General features: G+C 46.9%; 1 protein-coding gene across 4 annotated transcripts in view; it reads right to left on the reverse strand.

Annotated features, from left to right (window-relative positions):
• wnk1b (WNK lysine deficient protein kinase 1b) overlaps nt 1-17,851 on the reverse strand; it is a 39,903-nt gene extending 22,052 nt beyond the window's left edge. For all 4 annotated transcript variants that reach the window (XM_086102693.1, XM_086102694.1, XM_086102692.1 and 1 more), the window contains exons 1-2: nt 17,318-17,851; nt 13,437-14,847 (exon numbers count right to left, since the gene is read on the reverse strand). In XM_086102693.1, coding sequence (XP_085958819.1) covers nt 13,437-14,321 — 885 coding nt within the window. In that variant the 5' untranslated portion in view covers nt 14,322-14,847; nt 17,318-17,851. The remainder of the gene's footprint in view (nt 1-13,436; nt 14,848-17,317) is intronic.
• Between the last annotated feature and the right edge of the window lie 3,832 nt (nt 17,852-21,683).

The following is a 21,683-nucleotide window of genomic DNA, read 5'->3' on the forward strand; positions in this document are numbered from 1 at the left end:
TTGCGTTGCTGAATATTTGAACAAACTGAATACGGTCATTTATGTAACCTGGGTTCACGATGGTTGACATGCTACATGCATGGAGATCGTATCTCCCTTTCGAGTGCTTTGCAAAGTGAAGAGTTAATTCATGAGGCGAGGGATTGCTTTTTTGGAAGCAAACAGAGGGTTGTATCGTGTTTACTTTCAAAATCAGTGCCTGGGTAATTCACGCACTTCAAAACGCAGATGATGCAAGCCGTCTCGAACGTGCAACTGAATCTGCTCAGAGAGGTTAGCGCTGAAATGCTTTGACGACCCCATTTTGATTTCCCTGCATGCGTTCTGTACCCATATCGCTAAAAGAATGCGGGGCGTATACACTCCCTGCGTTATTGCATCAAGCTGGACAAGGGAACTTAAATCCAGAGGGGAACTTGGTCATTAGTATGGAGCCAACGTGTCTGAATCCCACACACATGCTCAGGAGATGCTCCCCTGCACAGAACCTCATAAACATGCGCACAGCTAACGCACAGCAAAAAACCCCTGCGAGACCTTTCGCCCAGCTTGTTATGGTTTCGGCCCCACCGGTGTGTCAAAGAGAAGTGGGGCGGGGGGGGGGGGGCATCTGTTGTGAATAAGAGTGATTGAAAGGGGGATGAATGACTTCCAGTAAGTGTGAAAGGGAAAGGTGTGGGGGCGGGGGCATAGAGTGAGCCCTCATAATCTGCACACTGGGGACCTTCAAGACATTTGAGGTGCGGCTGCTAAAGCCCCGATGGCAAACATGGATATTGGAGTCGACTTGTTGGCAGCCTGCTGCTGTATTCCAAAATGGATTTGCTCTATCTTTTTGTCCACTCTCCCACCCCCTCCCTTTGTGTTTCTCTTTCCACTCTCCGCTGCATTGCCCTCCTCCTCCTCCTCCTCATTCCTTCCTCCGACTTAGGTGGTTTTTGGTTTCCCTTCAGTCACCACTCTACATATTGCAGTAACCAGGGCCATGTGTCCGACTCGTCGATCTGAAATCTGACCTAGTTGCGGAGGAAAGGAGGCGGCTTGCCGGTTGAAAAAATGTGGCCGGGCAAAGGCATTCCTTGTGTTTATGGGCATCGCTTCGCTCGGCACGGCCTCTTCCTTAAAATGTGGCCTATCAATCAAAACGAGGGCGAAATCTTCCGCTTCAAATGCTTTACAATAAACGACAATAATTGGTCGGGATGGTTTCGATTTCAATAAAAACGTCGGTGCTTCACAATAGGTCAAGTCATTGTTTCATTGACCCGCGCTTGGCTGGAGAACACGGATCCACACAAACAGCAACCCCAACATTCGTCATCATCCTGAATGCGACAAAACACACAAAGACTCCTGCACATGATTTATACCTGCGGTAATCCACAAAATCGGGCACATGAGTCAAGTGGCTGCATGCCAGGCGTGCAAAGAGGACAACTTGGACGTCATTTAACAGGTTATGCAAATGTTTGCCGTGTGATTGATTCGATCTATGAGGTAAAGAATTAGCACAAGAAACAATTGTAAAGTGCCAATTGTGGGTTCAGATAAAAAAAATAAAAAATAGCAACCAAGAATGGGATCCTTTGTTCTACATGCAGGAAACAACCATCCAATTAAATCGAATGAAGAAAATCGGCAGCCAATGGATTAAAAGGTCACTTTAAAGTCACCACATCGAGAAAAAGAAAAAAAAAACGACTGAATTTCCAATCTCTTTTCACAAACACAATTTAGATCGTTTTAAATTTACACAATTTACACAGTAGGTCTACAATGATGAATCGAATATTTCAAATAATTGGATAAGGAACAAAAGTCAGCCAAATCGACACTCTCTTTTCCTGACACCCATATCACTCTCCAGGCCTTTTAAAGCCAAAAATACTCAGTCAATGATATTGTACAATGTGAGGATGGTGTGTCAGGCATGCGACAAGTGTCCATTAACATGATCTGTGCGCCTTTCACAGTTTTTCCACTCCAAACTCATCCAAGCCTGCCTCGGTGGACCTTTGAAAAAGGTTGTCGTCTAAGTATAGCGCAAGACGGCCTTGACTGCCGTGTTCGCACGTCATAAACAAGCAGGCCGCGCGGCTGCACATGATCCGTTCAGCGTCCGCCGTCCGTTGGCGTTTCCAAAAATGGCGACGGCCAAAAATGCCAGGCTGCTCGAGTTAACTCCAATCACTAGGCCTTCACAAACAGGAAACATTTTACACCGCGTACGTATGCGTGACCTTGAATCCCTCGCCGTGTAACTTAAATCTCGCGGCCGTTCCGGACCCTGTTACACTCAACTGGTGAGGTAACGGAAGAGAGCGGATGGCGGGCCGTTCCAGATAAAACGATTACATAATCTGGCAGGAGGATCCTTTTGCACACCATTAAACATGTGGGCCCTCCGCTTTTGACGCCCAAGATTAACTTTAGCAGGTCTCGGGTTTCGCTTTCATCAGCTCGCCGCGGTCGAGAAGCAAGAAAAATGATAATAATAGCAGCTCACCTTTTATTCGCGTTTATTATTTACCGCGCGGGGAAGGAGGCAGAGAGGACGACCATGTTTATACGTGGTTATCCTCACTCATGGGGTCAAAACAGACCGTCGTTAACCCTAAATCCAACCAGAAGAAGAAACCAGGTGCTCTTGAGCGGACTTTATAATCCACTCAAAGTTTTGGACGTCAAAAAAACTTCCTATGTGTGACGTCACGTCACTTTGCGCAAGGGTGTTACGGAATTTACGGTAGCATGCTTGAGTGCTCTTTTTGATGACCGTGTGGGTTGACTACAAGCAGTTTTTTATGGGTTAACGCAATCCAGATGAGATTTGAAGGCCTGTGTTTTTTTGTTTTGGGGCGCAGGGGGCTTTACTTCATCCAAGGAAGTAAACTGAACAAACGCTACGAAGTTCGGACGGCTGCAGCAAATGGTGTTGAAAACCACACCAGGACGGACGGATGTGAGGTTGCGGGATGCGGATATGGGCAAACTTGCCCCAGGGTCGTCTTTCCTGCTTGGACACGCGGGTCAAATATTCCACACGCTCCTCCGAGGTAAAAGAGAGGCCAAAACACAAACGACAAGCGCAATAATAAGCGTGACCTGAACACCTCTCAACGATGCACTTCAATGGGAGGTTCATTTTGATGGAGAACAAGGCGAAGAGGGACACATGAGTGACGCAATTACCCACAGAGAGACACACAGAGTGGGTCGGATTACCGCAGAGGAGCCCCTGTGTCTCAGCAAAGCGGAGTAGGGACAAAGATGTCACTGTCACAATGATTCAGGGTCAAACTTGCGTCACCTAAAAAAAGCACACACAGCTTATATTGAATGAAAAAATAATAATAAAAAAGTGGTATCGGTGCATCCCTACAAAACAATCGTCAACATGAATGATGAATTCGTTTGACGAGCCTATTTAAATAAACTTTATACTCGACCGTCTTTGCACCAGGGTTCGACCTGGTGATTCAGTCTCGAAACCTTTTGCTATTTCAGCTGCCTGAGTTTGATTTCACGGTTGGCAGACTTTCAGCGACTAATTACAATAATGTACAGCTCCGTCGCCTCAGAAGGGACAAGATGTAATTAATCTCAAAGTACATCTGGCTGCGATTAGCTTTACAAAGACAGGGCATAATAGGCGCGCTCGCTGCACAAGAGCGGCCACAAGTTTCCCTTTGGCACGGGACAGAAAGAGAAGACGCGAACAATACCAATTCTCATTAATAGCCGCTTTAAATATCCTGACAATGAACATTATATGTCAAGGGAGGAAGATTTAGGATTTTCTTTTCATGCAGCATGATAGGAAAAAAAAAAAGTTGAATCGGTATTTTTTTCCACACATCGCGTGGACTCCATTTCCCATAATTCTCACGCATTTCCTGTGACTCATGCTGCAGAGTTCTTCATGTTCGGGCTCAAAATGGCAATTTGTCACATTTTGGTTTGACCGTGCCAGGAATGTGTTGACAGTAGCTTCTCTTCTTGTCCTTATGGAGCATCTGGACTTGTTTGACTTACTTTATGAATATTATTGTTGGGCAGCAAAACTGAAGGAAAAATAACTAAATAAAAAGAGTGCATCAATCATTTTCCCTGTCAGCTATTCAAAAGCGTTACGGAGCCCATCAATTTAACATAAAACAAAATCAACCAAAATAATGTCTGTGTACGGTTCGTTGCTACGGCACATCGACTATTGACAGCTCGTCGGATTTATTCAGGTGCAAAGTGCCTGTGAGGGAAGAAAATAAGGATCAGAGGCGCACCTGTCTACACGCGGGAGCGTGCCAACACACACACACACACAGCAGCAGCATCAGTGAGTATAATCACTTGTGTTTGGAATTCCACGGTGAACCCTTCCTTTGTTTGCGCAAATAACCCACACAATCGCCCGTGCTTTTTCATGGGCTTCTTACGCGATATCAAACACAAAAACGACGTGGCTTTGAAATTGCTGCGCCGAAATGGAACCACAAGACTCTCTGCTGACACAGGAAGTTGTTAGCAAGGTCGTACTCGCAGCGAGAGCTCCTTGGTGACATTTTGGATGGGATTTCACCTGCTGCGAAGACCTGACCAAGGATGACTCCGTCTATTTCGCGCTAAACATCCATTTATCCGGGAGGGCTGGCAGTGAATGAGTTTTCAAGAAAAAGAGGCACAGTGTAAGATATAGAAACATCTTGCCTCAGACAAGAGTTCACTGCAGGATGGAACGTTCTCAATTACCCCCCGCATCCTTCATCCCCCTCCAAAGTGACCCAGACGTTGACCCAGAAAGGGACCTCGACTCAGTCAGACCCTGAATGCCTCGCCTTGTGTCTTTCTAAGAATGTCAGGGTGTGTCATGGACATGTGTGGCATTGTGCAGAATGTTTTCCACACGCCATGAGACATTTCAACTTGAACGACGGGCTTGAACGGTGATGCGCTTTGCAGTCGACTTTAACTGGGCCGCCAAGTGTTTCAAGCCTCACGTGTCGAAAATGTAAACTCAAAAGCAAAAAACTGACTGACACCGTTGCTGCCACCGACATCTTCAGCCCGGGAGATGGCTATTTTTAGATGCACAAAGAAAAGAATGAACCACAGAAAAGCACAGAGAGCTGCGAGCAGCGTGACAGCAAAGCAGTGGAAGGAGAATGAGAGACAAAATCATTCCCCTCGAGTGTGCTAATAGTGCTAACACGTAAATTAAGAGCGGCTCAAAGAATGCCATAAGCTAACAGGGCTATGATGGCCGAAACGCTCGTCAGTTTATTTTCAAAATGCTTTCATTTAAACTACATATTTTTGTTGTTGTTACTTCGGAATAAGCTCAAAGGCTAAGCGAGGTTAAGCTAGTGTTCGCCAAGAAACTACGCATCTCCCTCGTCTAGCCCCAACACCCGATTCCAATACTTTTGGCTATTGCTCAATATTCACATTCATGGCGATTTATGGTAGTTCTCAAACACTTCCAGCCACCCAGTTTTTTTTTTCTTTCTCTAAATCATCCCTCTGATCCGCTTCAAGCTGGTGAGCTGAAACGCGGGTAATGTTTGGGCTAATTAAGGACATTGCCCTCCACAGCAGGGCACTGGAAGCAGATTTTCGAGAAAAAGAAAAACCTTCTCCCATTTAAGCTTTTTAATCCCGCAAAGAAATGTCAGCAGTTCCGAGCTGCTGTCGGCTCACGACACTTGGCCGGGGGGGACATGCTACCTGAATAACACCCCACACTTCTGTCAGCTAATACATAGAAAACAAATAACCCCCTCACCACCCCCCCCCCCAAAAAACTGCCAAAAGTCCGCAATGGTAAATACATAGCAAAGCGCTCTCGACTCCAGTTTGTTCCAAGCGATTTCATCACGCCACGAGAGCACGTTGTGACTGACGACGTTTATGAAATGATCTTCCGCGTTTGCGCGATGTGCTGACAGGCTAATAGCAGCGCAGGCTCAAAAAAGTGACAGTGTTGCATGACACAAATTGCATAGGCGTAGTTTGTACAACATGACACCTGCTTTGTTGAGTTTGCGTGCGCTCGCACGACACAGGTTGTCGCATACTCGATAAAAACACTTTGTCCGCAGAATTCCGCAACAGGAGCAGTTCTACTTCCTGTAGAGAACAACACTTTTGAGCACGACGTGTAAATTGGTACTCTGTGCAACAATTTGGGGTGATTATTATAAAAAACAATCATGCCTTTAAATATGAGTGACAACTTATAACGCTCAGCGAACAGAATTAAATACGCATCACTTTGCCTTAGGAAAGTCCTCTTTGCTAACGAACAATTGCTGTGCCACAGAGCACACCACAATGGAAAAATATGCAAGCCGTCTTGTGCAACACTGCCCCCAAGGGTGTTGAAGAGCATCTGGAAATGGAGTGAAAAAAAAATGGAGGGGGCAGTGGTGGTGGGGGGGGGGGGGGTAGTCATTTCCTAAAGTGTGCAGGTCGTTGAATGGGCCCAGCATCAACTCACGGGGGATTCTACAGTCCATTAGTTCCCCACGCTGCCATTAAGCGTGCGCATCCTTGTTCGAGCTTCACCTCGACTGCGCCTCACCCTGTTGTCATTTTTTGTCTGCGACTCGATGCAAATGGTGAACTCATTTCAAAATAGCTTTAAGCTCTGCGACGGCCCAGGGCATTTAATTGTGATACGAACGGACGTTTAAATCCGCGAGCAGTGCGCTTGGATTTATTGTGTCATTCCATTATCTGGAATCTGCACGTGTGCAAACTCGGCACGGGAGGTATTCCTGATCAAATATTCATGCGGCGGAACATGGAAGCAGGCCTTAAAATGAGCACGCAAACGCTCGTAACCCCGCCTAGATTTACGTCTCACTTGAATGTCTTTTATTTTATTTCCCCACTCCCTCCTCCCACTATCCCCCCGCCCCCTCCGACGGTACGGGTCAACAACAGGGCGACGGGGTTGAGCCGTTCATCACCCGACGACACAATGAACAGACACGGCGAGGCTGCCCGCGTGCCGACACGCACATAAAGGACTAAGAGGGGTAAACAAACACAAGCGACCCTTCTGTCAACCCTGCTTTGTTATCACTCATGAGAGCTGCGCCGCATTTGTGTACTAAAAGAGCAAAAATGACAAAAGGGCCGCAGGTATATTTGTCTTGACAATTTAGGCCAGAATTGAGAATGCCGAAAAACATGCAGACTGGGGGGGGGGGGGGGGGGGGGGGGGTCGTCTTTATCCTCTGCGAAGCTTGACTACTACTACTGCGGCTTACTGAGCAATGATGACCGTCTCCTTCATGTACAGTATACGTTCATATGTCTGTGTTGCATTGAATTGCCCCCAAAAGGAGCAGTTTGATTTCCACTGAATTGATATAATTGATAAGTACATCTTTTTATGTGGACACATATCTCACTATGACAAGCCTCTCAAATAAAGGTAAGAAAGTTTCCCAATATTTACAATCAACATTTGACCCGCTTTATTGTGAGATAAACTCGCGAAGCCATGTCGGCACTTCCTGTCTTATCAACGAAAAACGCTAATTTCTCTGATAAGTCCAGCGGCACAGCGACGGCTAACGCAAAGCCCTTTATCGGGATTGCGTCCAGCCCATGCTGCAGACATGGACTTTTGGACGCGTTTCATACGTTGACTCGTGAGCGCTTAAAAACCTGTGATGTGCTGACTCGCTCGCGCTAACTATTCATGACGACGCCGTAAATCACGCAGCTGCTCGCTCGGCCACATGAAAGACCAACAGATGGGACTTCTCGCCGTCCAAGTTCAAAACGGCACCAGGCGTCTGGCGCGCACGCGCAGCGCCCGCATGACCTCACGCGCTGCTGATTGCGTCACGCAAGGCCGCTTTATGAGGGATTGACTCCTACTAATCTGGCTGGGAACTTCCCATTTCACAGTGTGTGAGTGGTTTTGCTGAGAGATGGCAACTAAAACACAACAGAGAGGCCCTTTTACCTTTCGCTCAAGCAGCATTTCGGCGGATGCCGTTCCACGGCTCTCATGCTATTTTTAGGACCGATGCGAGGAAGGATCTCGACGTCCCACGTTGCCCGCACAAGTCGAGGCGGACGGCGAGAGACGGAAACAAAAGAGGCACAATGAGAGCGTTGGGCCGTTGCGCACCTCAATAGCGGACTTTGTTCTCACTGTCTTGCTCTATTTTCGGACCAGCTAATAAAGTCCTGCCTGAGTAATTTACTCTGCTATCCCCGCCATAAATACCAGCGCATTGAAGGGCTGACAGGAACAATGGCCGACAGGTTCATCAGTTGCAGCTGTTGGCCGCGGCGAGCGCTAAGCATTTTGGCGTCGTTCCCGCGGAGGCGCTCGTGAGTCAAAGCCCGAACTTGATGTCCATCTGGGTTGGCGTAGCCTTCCATTCATTTCCTCAAGTGCCAAATGAAAACACACATGCACGCAGAATAATGAGGGGACACAATAACCGTGTGGCCCCTCCCCAACCTATTCAATGACATCTTATCAGAGGAATGTGGGGAATCTGGGAGGGAGAAGGCCCCTCAACCCCCACACCTCCCAATTCCGCCCCCAAAAGAGTGGGACAAAAGCGGCAAAGGCAGAATGAAAACACTCAGAAGGAAGGATATTATGAGATGTGTGGCGGCGCTTGTATAGCAAGCAGCCTCGGATGTGCATCTACTTGAGGTTGTTTTCCGCGGATTCTGAATGTTTAATTTCGACTGGGGCAACACTGGCATGACTGCTTTAGAGCGCCTCATTGTCCCCTCGACAACCTGGCGGGATATTTTCCAGCTACATGAGGTTCTAGGCACCTCAGAAAGATGCTAACTGAAGAAGCTTCCACTTTTCCAGACTCATAGTAATGATTTTTCACAGAGTTTAAGAGTGGAGAGAAAGGCTTGATTTTCTAGGATTAAAAAGTCTCACTTTTTAGACTTCTTTTTTTTTTTTAATCATTCAAATTCGGTCAAATTAGCATCACTCTTCCCTGCGCCAAATTTAGGACATACAACATCCAAGATTCCTTCCAAACAACAAACCACCTTTTGTGTTGCTGCTTTTTCAATCCATGGGAAAATGGAGCGCTCATAAAACGTCCAACCAAGATCTGATCTCCGCATTTCCAGGGAGTGATTATTTTCACCATATCTCCAGGGGATCGCCATGACTGCACCGAGCTTCCTTTCTTTTCTCTTCTTTCTCAACACAGCACCATCGCCAAATACTTCCCCTCATATTTCAGGTTCAGCTGCTTTTCTCAAAATCCTACAACACGTGAGGAGTGTGCTTTTTGCCCTCCTCAGTGTGTAGAGTCTACATACAAAACCAGCTAAATGACGATTTTCAAACGAAACAATCAGAACTTCAATTTGATATTTGGAGCGATGATAAGAAAAAGCCAGCAGCGTGCGTGGGGGTTGCTGTGCCGATTAAAATGGCGCGACGAGCAGATGAGTAAAAGGGAAATAATGAGATGAGCAGACCTAAATGACAAATCTGATTGGAAAGAGCAAGGCTTAAGCAGGAGTGTGGGGGGGGGGGGGGGGGGGGAAACAGAGCTTGAGCCCTGTCATCGTGTTTCACTGTACAAGCCATCTAACATCTGCCTGATGCGTTCGCTGTCCCCGTTTCACCTCGTAAAACACACGCACGACGGCCCACATCAAGTGTAGGCGCATTTCCCTCCGTGAAGCCGGCGACACAGCCTCCTTTCCAACCAGTGTGACGATTTTGAAATGCCTTCACGGCATACACTAACTCAAGCGTGCGTACGCACACTTTGTAGCACAAATAAAAGACAATTAAAGGCTGTTATTGTGTTTATCGGGCAGTCCTCCCTGAACCCTTATGGCAGTTTGACCCTGAGCTACTGGAGTGGACACGAATGGAATTCTTCAAAGCGGAACGGCCTGACCTTGCCATTCAACCCACACATACACACACGCGTCACGACAGGAAGAGCACAGAGGACTGCTTGCACATGAGCAAGCATCAGCCGCGATGCCTTCCTTTTGTCGGTCACAGCTGATTGCGATCGAGCGGCGCGGAAGGTGGTGGCGAAACATCGGAGAGCGCCGGAAACCCAAACTGATCTCAAGTCTGAGAACAAATGACCAAATCGGGCTGACCCGAAAGTTACACCGCACTTTTTAATCCCGGCAGCCACTTAAAGCTTCAGGAATGCTTAAATTCTTTTCGGCAAGAATAACAAAGAGTTCTTGGACCGGACGCGCTGCTTTTTCGGGATGTCCAGCGTATCAGAGTTGTTGGCGGCGGAACGCCGGGCCATCAGCGCTTTTACGCTTTGATCACCCATTAATCCACCTCTGAGCGGCTCTTTTTGCTCATGAGATGTGATGAGCTCGGCCCCCATTGCACCGGCTATTTTCAGAACAGTCCTTTATATTTTTTACAGACTCAACTGAGTCTGTAATTTATAGCCCACATTCAAGTCCACCTGAAAAAAGCATTTTTACGCCCGTATGCGCTTTATGACATATGTCCACATCAATCAATCAAACCCAGCTGCTGCTTGCTGTTTGTTCAGGGAAAGCCGAACCTTCAATCTGAGCGTCTCACTTCACCCCCGCCCCCCTCCCTGAGGACCCTGCTTCTATTTATCTTCCACCGAGATGTACGACGCCACTTTTACACTCCTGAATGCGCCCTATGGCTCTCCTCTCCAGACGTGGGACGATATCGTTGGCAGGCAGACTGGCTGGGGAGTTAAAAGTGATCACCATGATACGAGCTTGTATGAGTACCACAGAGAATCCATTGTGTGCGAATGGATGGAGGACATTATTAAATCTTGACCAACATCGCAATCTGGCCAAAATCTACTTCCAGCCCTCATAAATGATCTTTCTTTCAATCTGTAACAGACTACGGTGACTTTTATTTGCAGACCTTAAAGAAACTTTAAGGTTAAAAAAAGTGACAGACCACTGAGAATAGTAAATTTGAATGCTCAAAAAAAATAAAATAAACTGAGGCTGTTCTCTCCGCAACAACGAGGCGCACTAAAGCTGCCACGCAGGCATGAAGCGCCTGACCACACAGTGGCTGTCAAAAATTTTACAACCTCCTTGCTCTTAAAAACCTCTCTGCGTGACGGGCGCACACCCGTGGCTGACAATGAGGTGCTCTAAAGTTACGGCTCTCACTCTTTGCGCGAACTCGACAGCGTCTTGAAGAGGAAAAACTAAAATGAAAACTTTTTTCACAAAAAGATTACTTTATGGCAGTGAGTGTTATTATAGAGACAGAGAAACTCTTCAACCCCCTTTACCAGCCCCCAAAGTATGGAAGTAATAGTAGTCCGTCTGTGTCGGTCGAGGGGGGCCAGGGGGTGGGGTGGCTAATCTGCCTTGCGTTGCCATTGAGGGAAATTTCAAGGTCTCCGCCCACCAATGGAGCTCAGAGCCTAAAGGTCATACACATGCAGACACACACACATTGGGTCTCTCTCGGTCTTCAGTTTCTTCTTTCTTCCCATGCGCCCCTGTTTTCTCCCTACCTCCTCTCTATTTTCCCTCAATCGTCCCTCCTTCCGAACAAACCGTTTACTCTGCCCGGCGTTTTGAATTGGAGCTCGACCCCCCCAAATGGCGGCGAAAGGCTGGACATGCTCCGTGTGATCGCCAGTGACACCGTCAGGCCCGCCGCCCGTGTTGGCTTCCAACCGGCATCGTGCACCCAGGGGGTTGCGTTTCATCTTTCGAAATTCATTTGCCTTTTTTTTTTCCTTTGAAAACGGACGTTTCCCTTTTTTGACTCGCGTGAAGATAAGATAGTGGTCTCTTTCATGGCTGCAACTATCTGTTGGGCAATCTTCCTCACGTGGGATGATGGAAAAAAAAAATCGCGCTCTATCTCCAGCCATCCGTGAATTATTCTGCCAGTCAGAATAGTAAAGCGTAGACCACCCATTCTAATTTTAAATCGCACCATATTGTGCACATTCAGAGATACCGAATGAATAAATGTTATAAATTATTTTATTCTTTTAGAATTAGGAAAGAAATAGCATGACAACTATGAAAATAGAACACACAGACAAAAATATATTGACCATGTATAAAAATATTGGGGTGGGTGGAATATTAATTCATCGTATTAGTATTTAATATTAGACGAAAATACAGCGTAAAAATATTGCTGTCAACTCCGGTTGCCGTCTGCCATGTTTCAACCTTTGTGCACATGTAGACAAGGAACTCCCACACATCTCCAGTTGCCCAGCCCACACACTGAGGAAACATGCATGCGTGTCTACATGTATGGAACTTTACTCCGGCCACATGTCACCAGTTGTTCAGCCCTTGTGGACACACACAGAGGACTGGAGCAAGAATCTGTCGGAAACCGACTCGCCTCTGCAGGCAGCACCACAGGACCTCGCGCTCTTACATAACACACCCCATAGATCATGTTTAAATGCAGCATTGCACTCTGCTAATCCAGGATATACTCAACAGAATGAAGCAACTCGGGGTTTAAGGCGACCCGCAAACCACCACCTGCCGGGCGCGGCGGCAGATGAGAGGAAAGGCGCACGACAGGAGCCGAATGTTTGTTTCCTGGTAAACAAAGCGGCGTTTCCAAGGCGCGCGAGCAGCATCAGGCGAAGCTGATTTTAGCTGCTGGGACTGTGGGAGCCGCGAGCAGCGTCTTGTGACACAATGAATGAAGGGGGGGAGGGGGGGGGGGACCAGCTGTGTGGAAGAATCCTGTTCAGACCCACAGAGGTGGGAGTCTCATCTGATCTAGTTTCGGTGAACTATAAGCACCAAAACAAATACGCTGTTTAAAACTACACCAGACGCTTACGGGAATACGGAAATTCATTCAAATTCTCTTCTCGCCTCTTTCCCGCAAAAGGTGCATCCAGGAAATGAGTACCGTACTCTGCCTCGCACTCGCTCGCCCGCCGCTTGACACATCCTCCATGTTGCATCAGTGCACAACAATGCGGCAAGAGCATCCTGTGGCGGCTCATGCGCCACCCCCGTGCTGTTTTGCACTTCTTTTTAACACAGTTAGCAAGACTGACAGTCAGTCTCGGGATTTCAATCACACACTCGCAACGTGCCGGTCTTTTGGTGACTTTGAGAGATGAAAACAAAGCAGTTTCGAAAGCATTCTCTATTCAGGCTTCAGTGCGATGGAGTTCTTTACCTGTGAGAATCTGAACAGCTACACCCCCCCCCCCCCAAAAAATACAATAAAAAACAAAATCTTGACTTAAGACTTATTTCTACACTTCAGTTTTTAAACCAGAACCGAGTGTGAAACTAGTTTCTTGCTCTGCCTCATCCCCTGACATAAGTATTTTGGCCTGATTTACTGCCGCCTCACCATTTTTGACTTCTCTAATATGTCTTAAATAAAGGTTGGGAAACAACAATTTAAGACATACAGGACATACCTGCAGCTCGCACCACGCCACTTCCACCGTAGTCTCCGTATCGAGCCCCTTGTAGACCGTCTTGAAGGAGCCTCTCCCGATCTCGATGTCGAACTTCAGGAAGCGTCCGTCCGGCGACGTCCCGACCGCTTTGGTCTCCGCCTCCTCGATATCCTCCTGCACTCGCTTCTCGGCCTCCCGCTGCTCGGCGCGCGCCTTGGCCAGCTCTGTTTCCCGTTCCTTCTCCTCGGAAGGACTGCTGGCGCTGCCCTCTGGCGATTTTCCGTCTTTTGCAACCTCCCGCGCCGCCTCGTCATGTTTGTCTCCCGTTTTGTTGTTGACATCCAACGTTGTCGAGCCGGGCTCTTTTACCCGTTCTGCACGATGTACAACAGCGCTACTATTATGACTTACATCTGCCGCGCTGCCCCGGCCCGCATTTTGGATTGGCCCCTCTCCAGATCCTCCGCCAAGCCCTGAAGCAGGCTGAGGAGTGGCGCTTTCTATAGACAGCTCCTGGAGCACCACCCCGGCATCTCTCTCGGTGGGTCCAGACCTCGAGGGCTGAGGAGCTAATACGTTTGACGGCCCCCCGCAGTCCAGCGGCGACATGAGAATCACAGCCCCCTTGCTGGGCAGGTCCAAGGCGGTGGCGTTGGAATCGCATATCACACTCCGGCGGAAGAACCGATGTTCGGCTGTCTTGGAGTCTCGGTCCATCGTGTGCCGCCGCCGCCGCCGTTGGACTTCCGGGTGGCCCTCCAGGTGCCCCTCCAGTTTCTCGACCACTTGCGTGTCCGAACTGGCGGAGCCGTTCACATTCTTGCGGGGGTTCTGAAGTGACGGCGATGGTGGGGCCGGGGCAATGAACGTCACCGCTTTGCTGTCGCTTTTGCTTTCTGACATTCTTCCCTTCGGTTGGACACCACTGAGAAGGAACTCTGTTCTGCTTTCAGCTCTTCAACCTCCAATCAAAAAGTCACCCTAAGCAGGAACAGTAATAAAGCATCCTCCAAATAACATTCTGTGTTCTGAACTGGTTCAACAAGACAGGCTAGACTTCTGCTAAGTTCCTCTTGAGGGCTCAGGGAAGCCCCGGGAGATGATGGGGGGCTTTCCCAGGAAGATCAGGGAGGGGGATGTCAACAGGCAGTCAAAGGAAGGGGGGTGCAAGCACTGCAAGGAGGTGACGCTAGTGAGATCAACACCCAAATCCATCCTGCTGCCAACATCCATGGAGGATCCACCACGACATGGACAAGCCAATTATGTTCTCATGGCCTCCTGAAGCCTGATAAGAGACAAAAATGTTGGGAATCCACTTTGAGGTCCAGGGGACTTGACCTTGGTAGGCTTCTGGATGTGGTTGCTGATTAGAAAGGCCCAGCCTGGTCTAACCTGGCCAAGCGTTTGTCCGATTCTGTCTTTGTCACTGGAATGAGAAGAAATAGGCATTGAAATATTGTTTGGGTTAGTCTGGAACAAATGTCCACCCTCTAACAAGACAGTCACTCTACCAATAAACATCACGTGACTTTCTGGTTCTTTGTTGTCCGTCTGCTGCGACGTGTTCCTTGTCATTGATCAATCGGACGACCAAGTTGTCCCTGGCTGCAACAGCGGTAAGTAAACACAGCAGAGAGAGAAGATGGCTGCTGCTTCGGCTGCGGTGAAGTGGAACAATGAAACAGGAGGAAATGTTTGTCAAGAAGTGGCAACAATGCCCGCTTGCCTCTTTGATTATTCCTCCCGGACACAGTGAAGGAAAAAAAAAATACCGATTCTTTTTTTCTTCCAGCAATAAGAATGTCTTGTGGTTCAATAAAGTCATCAATGGAAGTGATTTATTCATTCATCCTTTGAAGGAATGTCAAGACCTATGACTAACCCCGACAAGCCAAGACGTGGCTGATTAGATAAGGGTATTTATTTGTATGACTTGATCGTCAAACAGCACGCGAGCTTCAGATGAATAAATTATGTCATTTTTTTTCACTGCTGCGGCGTGATGTAAAAGTGCCGCCCCCTTTAATTGCTCCTCACTCCCAAATTATCCCAAAGTCTCCGCAGCCTGGCTAACCTCAGGGTCAGTCTGCTCACTGGTGAGTTAGCAGCTTAGGGAAGAGGGGGCAGGGATAGAACGGCTGCACAACAGCTCCACGCATGTCTGGAAACCACGTAAAGTATGTTTATCAGGAAAGTAAATTTGCTCGGTACTATGAAAGGCAGGGGCACACAGAACCATTTAAGCCTTTTTTGGATCAGCGACGGCATTCTCGCATTAATCACTGACAAATTAAGGTTAATATTGACAAATGCATGTTGGCAACTATTTTTTATGTGGAGTAAAAAGAAAATGTTTTTCCCCCATACTTGAATAAAATTATTATTTTATTATTTACTTATGAATAATTGGATATGGTTTCAAAATTTTTCAGTGCATTAGTTTTTCATTCGAATCACTCATCAATGAATGAATTCATTGTCAACTGGAATCTAAATTATTTCCTGCCAATGACGCGCACTTTGGTCGAGTTGGTATTTCAACAGGTCGGCATGGAAGAGGGTCTCACCCAGCTTGTCTGTGAAATTCTGGCGCAGAAAGCCACAGGAATGAGACACAGATCCCGACTAATGGTACCATTGCATGAGATCATCAGAAAACTTTACCCCCCCCCAAAAAAACTACTTTGTGTTATCTACAAATAGATATGCAACCACTTTTCAATAAAACAAAGACTTAAGTGTTGTCAAGTTGTCATCTCGGCATTGCACCAAGCTTACCCCCAAAAAATTCAACCTCACACTCTTGGAGGAATTTAAACAACTGCTGTAACTACTTCATAAACCGCTGCAATTAACGGTACGGTGAAACCCTCCCACCCCGGTTCAACGCATAGAACGGAGCCTTCGGCGACTGCTTGCAGAGGCAGACGGATGCCCTGCAGGTCTTGGGGAAGTCACAGCCATGTTCCAGCCTGCAGTCCAGGAGCAGACGGCCTCGGTCGTGCGTGAGACAATAGGTGATGCCGAGTGATGACGAAGACGCCGCACAGCTGTTTGTCCTATCTGCGGCCAAAAGGCATTTCTGTGATGTGAAGCAGCTGCATGCCACATTTCCTCCAAGCGGACTGCAAATTTACTGTAACCAGATTTTTGCATTTCATGTTGGGCTGGCTCAAATGACCCAATGCAAAGTGAAATAATGACGCTTGAGGAGGATGACAAGCAAATGAGCCACGAGGTGTGTTTTCACTCTTATTTCCTAATAGCGCAGCGTTGTCATGAGGAGTGACTCAGGCAAGAAGTCAAGAAAAGTGCAGTCCCTCTTTCTTTCCCTCGCAGTGGCGAATAACTTTTGACAAGATTGCTTAATAAAGTTTTAATCTAACAATGTCAATGTAACTTTCAGTCTAACCATCACCAGGCTGCGCTGACCAATAACGAATTTGCATGAAATGCAAAAGTCATAACTGTACTTCTGCTTTTGATCATACTTTGTCACATCCTTTTGCCGTCCATGGGAACACTCAAGTGAGGTCAAAGTGACATGAACTGTGCTGTTTAACAGGAAGGAAGAAAACAATTAACATTTGCGTTATTAAAACGTCCAATAAAATGGAGGAAATTGCAATTTGATTAGATTTTTGGAATATTTAGTCTACTTACGTATTGTTTTGACTTGTTATGAACTCTTAATTTATCGTTGGGAACATCAACATGAGAGAAACGATCAAGATTATCGCAGTCTCATGAGGAAAAACAGACGCCTTGCTTCTAGTGTTTGTAGTCAAGCAATTCCTTTGGTTAACTAAATAAATATCTTTCACCATGTGAACAACCCTAGAGAAAATTCTCTTTTGTGCATCTCACAAGTCTGAATGTAAAAGCATAGCGATTACCTGTTACATTTGTTCTTGCGGGAGATTTGCGAGCCACAAACTTGATGGAGGGTCTCCCTTCCCCTTCTCCTGCTGGGGGGTCCGCTGCAAAAAACCGCGCACACGGCGTGTCACGACGGTGCGTCACATTAAACCCATAGACGCCTGACGAAAACCCCAGAGAGACGGACGGGTACAAAGCCGACAACAACGCGGCTTCGCCATCACTTCGAATGTCCTTGTCGATAGATGAGAAAAAAAGAGCTCCGAGAAGCGGCGCGATTAGCGGGACGAGCAGGCAGCAGCAAGCCGCCAGACAGACACCTCCCACCGGGCTGAGAACCCAAGTTCACCCGCTAATGTCGCGGAGGGTCTGGTGCTTTCTCTCCGTCTGGTGTCAATCAAAATGTTTACACTATTTTAAGGATGTATCCACAACTTGTCCATTGAGTGCCATGTTAAGTGAGTAAAATCCCCGGAGAGGCTTGTTGAGTTTTAGGTTTTAAGGCTCCGGGTTGGAGTCTCGTTGGGTTCTGAGCTGCTCAACAGCGATGACTCGACAAGCAACTGCTGTGTGAAGCCTAGCGACATTAACCCGGAAAAGACACGGAAAGGAACACGACTGACTTTCAAAATAAGACGTTCCAGTGGTCACTTCTGCATGCAGTTACCTCATCATCGTGTACAGGACGAAGGCCCACCATAAGCATTTCAATCAAAAACAAGTAAGAGGTGTGAAACTCATAATTTAGCAAATTTGTACGTTCCCAAATTTGTGAGATTTTACAATCATTTTACATATTTTATTTTATTTTGTGGGGTCTCATCGGAAACACATTCTTGTTTTTTATCGGCAACTTTGTATTCAACACGTTTTTAATTGTAATTATTTAATTGTTTTTGTCCGTTTTTGTGTGTGTGTGTGGGGGGGGGGTGTAAACCACTTTTATGGACCATGTTGTTGTAAATAACTACATCAACAATTCAAGGTGTTAAATTTGCATAATTATCTTTGTGCTTTTCGTTCATTTTGTGTTAGCTTTAGTAACATTAGTATCATCACAAAAGTGTCCACTGAATGCATTCCATCGGCAGCATATATATGATAGGAATAAATGGAAATTGCTTCACCTGCTCAACTGCGCCATCCATCCATTTTTGTGCTGATCTTCATTAGAGTCACGGGTGATCTGGAGCCAATCCCAGCTGATTTTGCAGGCCACAAAGAGACAAACGAGCATACGCATTTGCATTTACACCTAAGGACAATTTCAGGTCTACTAAGCCTTTGGTCGACCAATATTTTAAAGTGAAGTGAAGTTCAACGCATTCCACCAGAGTATACTCACCGCTTCCATCAACCCCTCACTCCGAACGACTTGTCAGTAGGCCTGATTTATTCCATTCTCTCTCATCACTCTGACAAGCAACAAGGTTTCACAGGAAGGCATCTGCCTGCATACAAGAGCGACACGTATTCCAGTGATGTGGATTATACGACACGCAGCAGTTGCGCCCCCGGGGGCGACACCTCCCACTGAGGTGACAGATCAGACCGGCGGCTCTGTTCACATCCTCACTATTGACTTCTTAACATTCTGCTTATTTAAAAACAAACGAGTACAACAACATTCCTTGTGGCCTTGTTTTCAACTTTTCTTTGTCGCACGTTACCTAACAAAGCTCAATCAGTCCCCTCGGCTATTAGTGCAACTGGAGGACAGCATGGCCCCAAGTTATTGAGGTTGCCGGTAATCGGGCCCGCCAGCTTGGCGGGTTGCAACAGGTCGTAAACTCGAGCCAAATCGGGCTACTTTCACTCTCACTTTGAGTACTTTCTCCTCAAGTCTTCTGCTGTCAGATTCCTCTTTTCATCCATCTGGGGTCGGAAAGGTGAAAGAAAAAAAACCAGTCATCTGTGAGACTAAAATGACACGAATAGAGTTCTTGAGTCGAAAATATGGATTTAATGCCACTCAAATATTTATTATTAGTTTTTGTTGACCATGTTTGTGATGAAAGCCGAATTGGCGTCAACCTCAAGCTTTAAACAGTAATGCAAAGTAGTAAAGTCGACTAGTTGACTTATCGATTTGTCAGTATTTGTCAATTTTACTCGCTGTCTGAATTTTGGGGGACCCTATGCTCTGTTATATTCTCCCCCCCACCCCCAATCCAATCTTATTTGCAGTTTCTCCCAAGTGTTTTTTATTTTCTTCAATGGCAATTATAAGGACGCATCGTTTACTCACACATTTTCACTCCTGGCAGTCAGGCTTGGATCCACCGTACCTACGAAGAGAATTAAAAACCATGAGAAACTTATGGAATGGTTACTTGTTTAGCTACCAAAAAGGGGCAAAACATCAGCACACGGTCATTGTTACTATAACCCATCCATCCATCCATTTCCTAGTTTGCTTATCCTCACGAGGGTCACGGGAGTGCTGGAACCTATCCCAGCCGTCTTGGGGCAGTAGGCGGGGTGCACCCTGCACTGGTTGCCAGCCAATCGCAGGGCACACGGAGACAAAAAAAAATAACCATCCGCGCTCACACCTGGGGACAATTTAAAGTGTTCCAATAACCTGCCACGCATGTTTTTGGAATGTGGGAGGAAAACGGTGTACCCGGAGAAAACCCCACACAGGAAGGCCGGAGATGGAATCGAAGCCTGCACCTCTACACTGTGAGGCGGGCGTTCTAACCAGTCATCCACCGCGCCACTGCTCCTGTAACCATCCATGTAAAAATGTTCCTGCAGCTCACCAACAAATGTGCCCTGCAGTAAATCCTTCCACCAGAAAGTGTCACTAAAGAGCCCGATCTTGATTTCTCCATCAAAATGTCTTTTCCAATCTCTTGTGGAATCCCATTCTACTCCTCAACAACACATGTTCTCGATCCCGCTGGTAAGTGTCCAATTTGGAGGCAATTAGAGTAAACTGGCTCTCTCTCCCCGCGCGGCGCTTGGGAGATGTTTGAATATGACCTTGTGGTCTGGTCGCAAACTGTAATTGGGAATTCCTCAGTGGGGCGGATGGGAATGGGAGGATCTGCATTCGCCTCAGCGATGATCATCCTCTTTTATGGGCTTGTTAGGTGTCTTGCAAAAGAGTGGGCGGCGACGTTGTGGCAACACAGAAGCTGCCGTTGATGTCATCTTCTTCATCGATGCGGACAAAGTCTACCTCGTCTCAGGGCAGCTCGTCTGCACCCAGTTTGTCCCGAAATAGCTACACTCTAAGCACCATGATTACGAAATTGGGAAATGTGTGCCTCGTCTTCTGGCATTTGATGATCGGATGCAAACGAGACAGTCAGGAGTTCACTTTCATAGCAACATGGAAAAAATGTGCAATTTAGTGATCAAGAAACCGTCTCAGCCCTGAATTAATTCGATTCAAAACATTTTTATGTGTTAGGACGGCGCAACTGGGGCACAGCGGGGGGCCCGGGCACAAAAGCACATTCTGAACCTTTTGAAATGGCAAACATCAACACTGACCCATTTTGTGCACACGACTCAGCGACTGCCAGCGTTTCCACTTCCTCCCTTAAGCAGCCTCGTCTTTAATAATGAACGCTCCACATTGGTGCGTCACCGTTTTGGTCATGAAAGGGTTAAAGCCACATATTGAGCTTGTCATTTAGTTTTGAATTGTATGAAAAATGTATTTCTATGACAAATCTGTTTGTTTAAGCGCAGCATTTTCTGCACAGGCAAACATATGCAATTTAATCGGGAAAAGGCGTCATGTGATCGGTTCGTACTCTGTCTTTCGCGTGCATACGTGACTGGCACTGCCTTGTTGCCATCTCCTTTTGTGCGTGCGTGCGTGCGTGCGTGTGTGAGGTAGACAGCAAGAGACCAGCAGAGCCTGGCACTGAAAAATGAGAGTGAAGGAGACAAAGAGTGTAAAGACAACAATGAGACAGGCTGACAAACACAAAGGGGATGGTTTGTGCTTGTGCACAAAGTGTCACATGTCACTACAGCTCATTTGAAAAAGAGTCTTGGGCGAGTGGGAATATATATATATATATATATATATATATATATATATATATATATATATATATATACTGTATATATATATTTTTATTTTTTTTAAAAAGAGAAGATTTTAATATCGGATCATTTCTTGTGTCGTAACTACATAAACTCCGCTGCCCAATGGCCGCCTCGCGCCGGGAGGGCCATGCCAAAAATAACTTTCGGGCACTCATAAAAACGTTTCCCATTCACCCGATGTCGAAGGATGCCGTGAATGAAAGAAGCCCGCGTGGCAGGTCGCGCCAGTGTTTCGCAACTGTTTACACACGCGCAACATTGCTACACTTTCTGCTGAAGTGACTCAACCCTCCTGATGGGGGGGGCTTAAGT

Source organism: Hippocampus guttulatus, chromosome 22 (genome assembly GCF_054856545.1).
Source record: "Hippocampus guttulatus isolate MCC_2025c chromosome 22, RoL_Hgut_1.0, whole genome shotgun sequence".
Classification (NCBI taxonomy): Eukaryota; Metazoa; Chordata; class Actinopteri; order Syngnathiformes; family Syngnathidae; genus Hippocampus; species Hippocampus guttulatus.